Source organism: Choloepus didactylus, chromosome Y (assembly GCF_015220235.1).
Source record: "Choloepus didactylus isolate mChoDid1 chromosome Y, mChoDid1.pri, whole genome shotgun sequence".
Lineage (NCBI taxonomy): Eukaryota > Metazoa > Chordata > Mammalia > Pilosa > Megalonychidae > Choloepus > Choloepus didactylus.
This window is the reverse complement of record NC_051335.1, coordinates 37,914,692-37,925,646: the sequence shown is the minus strand read 5'-3', so window position 1 is coordinate 37,925,646 and position 10,955 is coordinate 37,914,692. Positions and strand designations below refer to the sequence as shown.

The window sequence follows — 10,955 nt, the reverse complement described above, 5'->3', positions numbered from 1 at the left end:
GTTAGCTGCTGGCTCATTAAAGTAGCTAGGTGTGGGAGCATGTCACCATCACAGAGCCCAAAAGACGTCAAATGAGAAAAAGAGGCAGTATGAATATAAGAAACATTTAAGAAACAGCATAAGAAACAAATTCCTTTTAGGCAGGAGTCTTAGATGCCACTTGACGCTCCGCCTTGCGGAATGGTCACCACGACATGTACTGAAGGCCCAGGGACCGTGCCACTAGGCCGACTGCCGGGTGCTGAGTTGGCTGCCCATACTTACAGAAAGTTGAGGGTGTTGGAATAGAGGTGCAGGGCGGCCCGGTTACTGCAGGGGAACAAGGCACTGCTGAGCTGCAGAGACTTGGCCAGAGAGGGGGTGGCACTTCCAGGCCTTCCCCCCAAAGCCCCCCTGCCCATGAATCCCACTTCACAGATCTTCTCCCAAAGCCAGGGCACCCCAGGACCCCCATCAAAACAGTGTCTCTTCTTCCCTCCCCTCCCTGCCAGTCCCCTCCCCTCAACCCAGGCTTCCACCTCTTCCTGATGTGCAGGGAGACATATTTGGCATTGAAATTCTCTATCATCGCTCGGGAGGCCTGGTCCATGAGCTTCTGTGCCAGGCCAAGGCGCCGGTGGGACCGCTTCACGGCCTGGTGGGGGAAGGATGGGCAGGGAGTGGGGACCTCCAGAGCTGCCCCAGCTAACCCCTCCCTCCTTCTCCCCCACCAGGGTCTGGGGGTCTGCCCTACGCACCAATGAGGTGATGTGTCCGTGTGGCACATCATCTGGTCCTCTTCCCTAGAGCGTGGAAAGAGGAGAGGTCAGAAAGCAGCCTGGGCCGCCGCAGCCATCCCGCTGGGCTCCTGGCATGGTGGGAGTGCAGACGCCTCTGAGCTGGCCCCAGAGATCCCAGACTTGGGGCGGGGGTGAAGCTGAGAATCTCTCCTATCAGAGCAGCCCATCCTGCGTCTCTCTGCTGCCTCAAAATCCATCACACTTGTGCAGGGTCAACAAAATATTATTTGGCAAGGAAAAGAAATGAGCTCTCAAGCCCCAAAAAGTCCTGGAGAAGGAACTTTCGATGCATAGTGCTGCATGAGAAAGAAGCCAGCCTGGAAAGGCTATACAGTGTGCAATTCCAGCGATATGACTTTCTGGAAAAGGCAAAACTATAGCGACAGCAAAAAGATCAGGGGTTTGGGGGAGGGAGAGAGGGATGACAAGGTGGAAGGCAGGGCATTTCTAGGGTGGTGAGCCCATTCTGTATGACCCTGTGATGGTGGATCTGTGACACTATGCATATTTCAAACCCCAGAGAACCATACACAGAAAAGCAAATGGTAAACTGTCGACTTCAATTAATAATTGTATACAAATGTACCACACTGGTTGCAAGATAGTAAGAAAAGGGGGTGAGGGGGGTATATGGGAGCTGTGTACTTGCTGCACAAATCCTCTATAAAAACTTTACTACCCAAAGTGTATTATTTATTTAAAAGCAAAGAAACATGCAGCATCCCCCAGGGGTGTGCAGTGTCAGCCCCAGCCCCACAGCCAGGCTTCTCTCCCCCTCCTTGGCGACTCACATTTTGGCCAGGACATACCCCACGATCTTCCCGTTCTCGTCCTCGGCGATGTAGGAGAGCTAGTGACAGAGAGGACAGAAGCGAGTCAGAAGCCGACTTCCCGTTGGAGCCGGAAGAACCCGGGGAAGAGACCTGACCTGCCCACCCGTCCCCTCGCTGTGCCTGTTAGCAGACAGGAGCCTTCAAGTGGCAAGTTCTGGGCCGACCTGTTGCTCCCTTGCGCCACACGCCAGCCACACTGTGCCCTGTCCTCAACCGGCAAGAGAACAGGGACGCGGTGGCAGTGTCCTGCCCCTCCCCAGGCCCCCTTCTGGCTCTCCCTTCGGGGACACCTTTTCAGTGGCTTTGGCGTGGGGCTGAAACTCCTCTGGGCCTCACCAAACAGACGGCTCCCCCCACCCCGGGCTCTGTATCGCTCTGCCCACTCCATCCTGCTTTCCCCCAGCCTCCCGATTTCCAAGCTGCCTACCTGGGGCCATGAGAGGCCATGGTAGAAATAGTATTTCATCTGGTAGTTCTCGGGGAGGCAAAGAAGGTTGCAGTGCTGCATGTTCATGAGATCCTCTGGCTGAGGCAGGAGAGGGGACAGTGGGACGGAGGGGTGCTAGGACGCGGCGACCTATCTGTCTCCCCCACCACACACACACACACACACACACGCACGCACGCACGCACGCACGCACGCGCGCACACAGCTCCGCGGCCCAGCAGGGACCGTGAAGACCGGTCTCCGCACAGGGCCGGGCCCCCGGCTGCCGCTCGACAAACGTCGCATCCGGGACGGAGCGGGAGCTCGGGGCAGGTCCCGGAGACCCCAGCACTGGCAGCCCGTCCCCTGCGCGCGCCAGCAGCCCCCACCGCCGGTCCCGATCGCTGCAGCCCTGCCGCCCGGCGCGCGGCCCTCGGCAGGGTCCCCGCGCCCCGGGGCCCCCGCGGGAGCATGCGCACGCGGTCCCTCGCGTCCCGCAGCCCCGCGGCGCGCCCGGCTGTCCCCGTCCCCTCACCCTCGCACTGCGGATGTTCATAATGGCGGCGGCGCGGGGGTAGGGTGGCGGCTCCGGACGAGTCGTGAGGGCTCAGTCAGCCGCCGCCGCGCTCCGAGGCGACACCAGTGCCACAGGGGCTTGGGCTGAGGCCGGGCTTGCGGGGGCGGCGACGGAAGGGGCGGGCACGCGCCGGACCCGCCTTCCCGGCCGCGCCTTCCCGGCGGCTCGGACGATGCTCGGAGTGGAGTCAGTGCTCGGGGCGGGCCAGCGCGCAGGGGCGAGCCAGGGCGCCGGGCCAGCCAATGCGCGGGGCGGCTCGGGGCCCCAGTGAGCCAATGCGCCGGGACGAGCCAGCACGCGAGGCGGAACAGAGCCCCGGCGAGCCAATGCGCGGGGTGGGCCTGGCCGCTGGCCGTGAGCGGCCCGGTGCAGCGCAGTCCCCAGCGGCTGTCCATCCCGCGGGGTCCCAAGGACGCGCGGCCACGGACAGGTAGAAGAGACTCAGCTTTATTCCGCCACCGGACGGGTGGGCGGGTCGTGGGGCCCGGGAGCCGGGGCGAGGCGGCTCAGCAGGACGTCCAGCAGCTCCTCGCACATGGCCAGGCAGCGCGGCACGTGGAAGCAGCCTGGGGGAGAGGCGCGTCCGGCAGGGACGGGGCCTCGACGGCGGCCCTGTCAGCTCCCCGCACCCCACCCTGGGGTGGGGGGCACTCACCTTTAAAAGGACCCCCCCTTGATGGTGAGGGCGACCGTCCCCTCGCGGGTCAGGTAGCCAAACCACTCGCCGTGCTCGGGATCGCGGAACTGGAAGCACAGCGAGAGCCATGACAGCCGGGGTAGGAGGTGCGCCTTGTTACCCACCCCCACCCGGCGCGCCTTCGAGGTTCCGGGCCGGGGACTGTTGCCTGGCAATGAGGCTCCAGTGGCCGTGCTCTTAAATCGCGGAAACCGCGTCGCGGGAAGAAGATGAAGGGAAGGGCCTTTGCTTTTTTTTGTTTCCTTGGAGGGGGTGGGAGGCATCAGGCAATCTCCAGGTATATAACCAGCTGGGGCAGGGGGTGCTGCCGGCCTGTCGCCAGAAGCGCTGCCAGATGGAATCTAAAAACAGCGCTGCTTGGGAGGCAACGGAAGTATACACGTGTCTACATTGTCACATCTCATCTGAACTGGACATTCGCCATGGGTACATTTTAGTGCCTGTAAATTGCACCTGTGTAAAACTGATTTAAGAAAGGAAGAGAACCCTGGTGGAGACGCTGGCCTGCCCTGAAACTAAATAATGAGTTTTGTATCGAGTCATTTCCCTGGTGTGTCTCTGAAGTCGGTGAAGTTGCAAGTAGGGTTCTTATTTGTTTCTCTAGTCAAGAGAGCCTGGGACGCAGCCAGGGCTGACAGTTCGGACTCCTTCCCTTGCCCGCCTTGGGGTTGGATCCCAAATGCATCTTGCCTTCCCTCTGTGTTGCCACCCACTCCCCACCCCCAGCCCACCCCTTCCCACATCCCATCCCCATGGTGGCTGATCTACCATGTCTCCTCAGTATGTATGGGGCCCTGTTCTTTCCTCACTGGACAAAGTTCAGTGGGGGCCCCTGGCAGACATATCGTGGAGGAAACCAGTTCTATAAAGGGATAGTTTCAAGATGTCTTTAAATCGCAGCATATATATATATAAAGGCAGTTATTCTTTGTAGTGGGTAAAATGACTTCTGTGCCAGTCATTCTACTTTTCTAGTGACATATTCATTTTTTGACTCCTTGCTCTGCCAGAGGAAGATGAAGAGGAGTTGAAAAATTTCCCACCCTAGTTGCTCCCCTACCCATTTTGTTCCTTTTATGTCAGAATTTTTGCTTTTTATATTTTACTGTTCTCTTGCTTAGTTCCTGATAATTACTCAGTGCTGTTGATTATAACTTTGGTGACTGCTTGATGCCACCTCCATCTCATTAAATGCATCCCTTAAATTTCACTTTGTGATGTTATTTATAGTTCATTATACAGGCTCTTTGTTAATGCATTTGATAGTAAACTATGGCAGGTAATGGCTGTAATCTGGCAGTGGGGAGCACCCAGGATACTAGAAGATACCTCTCTAACTGCAACGTGACATAAGCCCACCTGGGATTTCTACGGGTGACAGAGTCAAGCGCTGCTAATATCACAGGGGTCTGGCACCCACATTCCCAGGGGAGGGAAGTGTGAAATTCCAGTGGGAACTTAGTGAAAACAAAGATGCAATTTCCCCCCAAGTGTCAGAGGCCACAGACCCCTCACCTAGTTCTTGAACCCATCCCCCACCCCAGACACCCTGCCCTGGGCTCAGCACCCTGAGGTGCCCTCAGGCAAGTCAGTCCAGCTCATCCCTCGATCTATACAGCTTTTCCTTTGGCTGCCAGGAAGCCCCTCGCTCAGTGTGCTCTCAGCTGACCCTATCCTCCTGTGCTGACCCCCCTCGGCTCCCACCCAGGGCCAGGCCCCCTCCCTGCTGGCCTTCCCATAGTGGGCTCAATGGTGTCCCCCAAAACTCATGTCCGCCTGGAACCCGTGACCTTTGGAAACAGGGCCTTTGCAGATGGAACCAGTGAAGGTGAGGTCACAATGGAGGGGGATGGACCCTACAGCCAGTCACTGGTGTCCCTGGGAGAGGAGGAGAGGAGACGGTGACACAGAAAAGGAAGGTCACGGGAAGATGGAAGCAGAGACTGGAGAGAAGCAGCCAGGAGCTGAGGGACACCCAAGGGTCAGTAGGAGCCACGAAAAGCTAGGAGAAGCCAAGAAAGAGCCTTTGGAGGAAGCACGGCCCTTGACTTCAGACTTCCGGCTTCCAGAACCGTGAGCAAATAGGTTCAGAGTTGATGGCACTTTGGGACGGTGCCCCTGACCCAGGACCTAAGCTTTAGGTGGGCAGCAGCTCCTCTGTTCACCAGAGTCAGCACTCAGTAAATGTTTGCTGCCCGAACGAAGGGAGCTGGGTCCCCAACCTCCAGAGCACAGGAGGGATAGTGCCCCCCGTTTGGGGGGTGAAGGGGAGGGAGGAAAGCCCCCCCCCATCTCGGCCAGGCCAGACCCCGCTCCCTGCCCATCCAGAGGAGGCTGGGCCTGGCCTCACCTGGCAGAAGGTGTACTCGGCCATCTCGTAGAAGAGGTGCAGCAAGGCAGGATCCCTGCTTTCGCTGTAGCCCATGAGGAAGGCAATCATGGCCTCGCTGTGGAGCCACCAAAGCTTCATGGCCCACCCCATCTGGGGTCTCTTTGGGTAAGTCCAGCTCTCTGAGCCCCCCAGATTACCCCTCTGTATAGTGGGGGTGATGATGACAGCAGGACCATGGGTGGGGGGTGCTAAACGAGCCTCTGCCCAGAGCTGTTGGCATGGGGCCCTGGCGGCCGCCCACCTGCGTGGGGCAGAGCTTGTCGATGTCCTGGAAGTAGAAGAGGCCCCCGTGCTCGGGGTCCTAGCCGGAGCGGAAAGACAGCAGTAAGAACTTGTCGATGACATGGGCTTGAAGTTCAGGGTCACCTTTCTGGATGGCGTGATGGAGCAGGAACCAGCCGGCTTCCAGCGTGTGGCCTGGGGAGGGGGGGGTGGGGGGCACCTCAAGCTCCTGGTCCAGACCCCTTGGGCACCCCCCACCCCCCACCCCAGCCCCTCTCGAACCCAGCACCTGGGTTCTGGTGTCTTCCCAGGCATCCGGAAAGTTCCTTGCCATCCTCCAACACGTTCTCGAGCACAGCCTGCCCACCCCTCTGCCGGGGAGAGAAGCAGAGAAAGGTTGGGTTCTGGCCCCAACCCCCAAATAGAAAAGCCTGACCCTCAGAGCTGCCTTGGGTGGGCCTGTCTGCCCCGGGGGCATCTGAGGAGGGACCCAGCACTCCCCTCCCTGGGGCCTGGGCGGCAGGTGGTGAAATAGGGACAGGGTGGGGAGGGGCCTGGCTGCCACACTGGCCTGGTGGGGCGGACATGGGTCTGGCCCGGGGTGTCCTCCTGTCCTGACTGAGGAGGTCGTGGCCTCCCTGCACTCCTGGTTCGGCCACCAAGGGTGTGTCTGGGGCCTCAGGCGCCCAGGGCTGAGCTCAGACGGAGGGTGGGGGCGGCTGTTGCAAGTAGGGCGCCCCCCAGGTCCCCCACCTGGACGTGCAGCAGGATCCTCTGGGCGCACCAGTCCCCCAGCTCCATGTATTGCGTGCCAGCTCCTCACGCGCCTCCCCGAGCTGCTCCACCAGGGCCAGCAGCATCATGGGCACCGCCATGGGCTCCGTGTCAGGGGCCCAGGGGAGCCGTGGCCGGCCCAGCCCCAACGGGTCCTCCCACACCCAGCAGACGATCTGATTCATCATCTCCACCACTTCACCCTGAGGACGGGGCAGGGGCGAGGCGAGGGGAGGCCTGGGTAGGTGGGGGGGATTCCAGCCACCTGCAGGGCCCAGAGGACCCACCCCATGGGATGGGGGAGCCACGTCCTCACAGCACCCAAAGGATGCCTTCGCTCACAGGGGGTGCTGGGGGCTGGGATGGGTGCCCCAGGGAGCTCTCGGCCTGGAGGGGGGCACGTAGGGAGGGCTTGGGGTTCCCAGGGAGGAAGGGGCCCACTCTGCCCAGGGGGGTCAGAGGGGAAGGAGGTATCTGGGGCACAGACACCCATAGGCACCCAGTGACAGAAGCACCAACAAGTGCCACGTTGTTGGGAGCCCTGGGCCACGGGGGCCCAGAGATGGACAGATGCCAGCCCCAGCCCTCAGTACCTGGTAGCATGTGTCCCTGGTGACCCTGCCCAGCTCGTCCATGGCCATGGTGTAGAAACACTTGCTGAAGATGGTCCACTGCACCCTGACCGGGTGGCCGTCCCACATCAGCACAAAGGCGCACTTTTTCTCAGGAGGCGCCACCCGAGCGTAACACAGCAAGAACTCACCACCTGGGGGGGGGGGTGAAAGTGGGCCACCCCCTTTACCCCTCCTCCAAGGCCCTTTGCTGATTCTAGAACCCTCTAGAACCTGAGCCTAAGCAAGGTGCACCTCGGCGGAGGCGGGAGGAGAGCGGCACCTGCTTTGGCTGCGTCCAGAAGCTCAGGGTGGTGGAAGCACTCGACCTTGCGGTACAGGTGACAGTACATCCACACCTGGGGGGGGGCGGTGTAAGTGGAGAGCCGCTGGCCGCTCAGGGCCAGTTGCCCCCCTGGGAGGCAGGTGGTTGGGGTCGCCTCCTACCTGCCTCCCCTGCAGCCAGACATATTTGAGGTCGTCGTACACCTGTCCGTCCTGGCCCAGGCAGGTAAAGAAGCCCCTGTCAGGGACACAGCAGGAGCTCAGCAAGGGGGAGGAGGGGCCTTCTACCCCACCCCACCCCAAGGCCCACCGCCCAGGGGGGCTGCCCCACGGAGGGCACATGTGGAAAGTAGCCCTGGAGAGTGGAGCAGGAGGGAGAGCTGGGGTGGGCAGACAGGGCTGGGGGTGAGGAGATGGGGGGCCTGCAGAGCGCACCCAAGGGGGCAGCCCACCCATGTTCCTGATCGTGGGAGTGCTCCATCCAGAAAGCCACCAGGCGGTCCAGCTCCTACCACATGCGCTCCCGCCAGGCCTGCAGTGTCTCCCGCTCCTTCTCCATGTCCTGGGGGGAAAGGAGCTTGGAGGGGCAGCTACTCTGGGCCCTTTCCACCCCCGCCACCCGCACCCAGCGTCTTCTGCCCGGCCCACCGCCCCTGAGCCCCTAGGGACCCAGTCCTTGGGTTTCCCCCCCAACCCCCGATCTCTGCGTGGGGGTGGCCCCCGCCATCCCCTGGGACCCTCCAGGGCAGCGCCCTCCCCGGCCCCACCACTGGCCTGACCCCCGCTCATCCCTCCCTCTGCTTCAGGAAACCCCGGCGCAGCTGCTCCGTCCCGTCCCGTGACAGCCACTCAGCTGACTGGGTCGCGCCCCACCCTCCCTCAAAGGCCCGGGGTTCCGCAGGGCCGGGGGGCGGGGCTCGCGGGGAGGGGAGGGGCTTCGCGCGCCGATGCCCCGCCCCCGCGCTCCCGCCCAGCCGCGATCCGTGGACCGACCCACCGCCTGCCAGCTCCGCGATGGCCTGCGCCGGGCACCCGCAGCTCAAGATCCTCCTGGTGGGAAATGCCGGGTGAGCGGGCGGGACACCGGGGCCCGGGGCTTCCCACCCGGCCCCTCCCCCCAAGGGGGGGGGCCCTGGACAGGGCAGGGGGCCAAGGGCGCAGCGGCAGAGCACAGCAGGGGAGCAGAGGGTAACGCGGAAAAAGCGGAACCCGGGGGCCGGGGCGGGAGTCCCAGCGGTGCCCTCTGACCTGTGACCCCCACAGGGTGGGCAAGTCGTGTCTGATGAATCGGTTTGTGCACAATCGCTTCAGCAGCCGGTACCGGGCAACCCTTGGCACCGACTACTTCACCCAACTGCTGGAGCTGGAAGGCCAGATGGTAGCTGTGCAAGTACGATGGGGCTTCCTGGACTTTGAGGTCCCCAGGCCCACCCAGGAACCACCCCCCACCCCCCTCACCCCCTGGCCAGGCCCCTAGACTTCTCCAGAACAAACCACCCTCCCCCAGGTCCCCCAGGATCCCCACCAGCCCACCAGGCCTCCAGACTCCCCCTCCCCCAGGTCCCCCCCAGCCCCAGACCTCCACAGGCCACACCCAGGCCTCCAGGCCTGTCTTCCGATGGCCCAGTCTTCACCACCCCCTCTGGCTGGCGCTGCTCTAGCCCTGTTTGACAAGATCGGATGGCTCAGGAAGGCCGCTGAACTGTCCCCTGCTTTCCCAGCTGGGTCCCCGCCGTCCAGGCTGGGCTCTCCGTCTGGCAGGATAAGGACAAAGAGGAGCAAAGGGTGCCAGAAAGCCTGCGGCCACAGCGTGGCTTGGGGCGGCTGGGACTTCTGGAAGGAAGGACAGACCGCCATCCGAGGGCCTCTCTTCCCTGTTGATGCAGCTCTGGGATACGGCGGACATGGAGAGGTTCTGGTCCCTGGGGATGGCGCTGTACCAGGGTGCGCACTGCTGCGTGCTGGTCTTTGATGTCACGGCTGCTGCCTCCTTCCAGGCTGTGGCCGCTTGGCGGGCAGAGTTCCTGCTGCTGGCCGACCCTCCCGACCCCAAACGGCTCCCCTTCGTGCTGCTTGTGAACAAGACCGACCTACCAGGCCGGCAGGTGGGTGCACCCTCTGGCTGTCCTGGCTCCCCGAGCCTCACCTGAGCATTCTCCGTTGGACACCATCATGCCCAGCTTCTCCTCTTCCCACCCTCATGCCCGTCGCCATCCCTCATGGCCAGCAGGGACGAGACCCAGTATGTGGAGGGTCCGAGGTTCCTCTGGGTGCCCCCTGGCCTTGGGTCCGGTGGCCAGGGCCACAGGCAGTCCCGAGGTGGAGTGTGGGGAGAGCTGTCCCCAGGGGCCCTGGGAGTAGGGTCCCCACCCATGCCCACCTCTGCCCACACAGGTCTGCCCCCAGGAGGCCGAGGAGTGGTGTGCTCGGACTCAAGCCCAGTATTTTGAAACCAGTGCCAAGGACGGGACTGGGGTGGCCCTTGCCTTCAGGAGTGCCATGAAAGCCGCCCTGTGGCAGGTGAGCAGGAGCCAGGGATGGGGGCGCTCAGCCCACCTAGCAGAGCCGTAGCCTCTCCCCCAGCTGGTCTGTCCCCTCCTGCCTCTAGGAACTGCTGGGATGGCCCCCCATGCGAGGATGCCTTGTCCTTCTCTCTGGGAGCCCTGGCCCGGGCAGCCACTCCCCTCTGAGCTCCCAGAGGATGGCGGGCAGGAGATGTACAGGCTGGGTGGGGGGCAAAGGGGAGCCTTGGGACCCCTGCACACATGAGGCCAAGTGGGGTGAGTACCAGGGAGGAGGAGCACACTTGAGGAAGGCTTCCAGGCAGGTGGAATTGGGCCTGCACCGCCGTGGGGTCCCCAGGCATGCACCACACACTTCCTGCCTGGGGTGTGCGTGCACGTGCCCCGTGCATGGCTGGGAGTGAAGACATGGGTGCTGAGCCAGCCTCACCCCTTCTGTTCCCAGCAGGGGCAGTGGGCCCCCGAGAGTGCTGGCAGCATGGTGCTGCTCCCCTCAGCTCCGCCTGCCCCAAAGACCTGTGCATACTGAGCTCGGGGGGCCCCTGGCGGCCGCCAGCCTGGGCCTCGGCCCCCCAGCTGCCTGTGCACAAGTCCTCCAGCTCCTGTCACCTGCTCCTCACTGTATCCACTGGAACGAACTTCGGTTACATTCCAGTTCCACTTCTTCACCACGTGTGTAAAAGAGGGACCTGGACAAGACGGTGCCTGCCTTCTGCAGTGCCCGCCACAGGGGACGGGTCTGTCTTGGTGGAGCTGACAGTCTGGGGTGGCTTCCAGAGGGGCCCCTGAGTTCCACAAGGGAAGACCCAGGGGAGCTCACGGGGGTCACCCCTGTG

The 10,955-nt window shown here is 62.5% G+C and overlaps 2 protein-coding genes and 1 pseudogene across 2 annotated transcripts; 1 reads left to right on the top strand and 2 right to left on the bottom strand.

Moving 5' to 3' along the window:
* Positions 1 to 260: 260 nt before the first annotated feature.
* Positions 261 to 2,215, bottom strand: LOC119524097 (annotated as a pseudogene).
* An 832-nt stretch (positions 2,216 to 3,047) lies between these two features.
* On the bottom strand, positions 3,048 to 8,156 carry LOC119524163 (renin binding protein). Its single transcript, XM_037822803.1, is given in 12 exon segments — positions 3,048 to 3,182; positions 3,272 to 3,287; positions 3,289 to 3,360; positions 5,664 to 5,795; positions 5,947 to 6,122; positions 6,217 to 6,298; positions 6,681 to 6,736; positions 6,739 to 6,904; positions 7,295 to 7,467; positions 7,596 to 7,671; positions 7,760 to 7,835; positions 8,050 to 8,156. Coding segments are annotated over 12 exon segments (1,251 nt in total). The 3' UTR covers positions 3,048 to 3,063.
* A 1,273-nt stretch (positions 8,157 to 9,429) lies between these two features.
* On the top strand, positions 9,430 to 10,362 carry LOC119524298 (ras-related protein Rab-7a-like). Its single transcript, XM_037822922.1, has 2 exons — positions 9,430 to 9,702; positions 9,992 to 10,362. Exons 1-2 carry the CDS (start codon positions 9,478 to 9,480, stop codon positions 10,166 to 10,168), a joined length of 402 nt encoding a protein of 133 aa, XP_037678850.1. The 5' UTR covers positions 9,430 to 9,477; the 3' UTR covers positions 10,169 to 10,362.
* Positions 10,363 to 10,955: the final 593 nt, after the last annotated feature.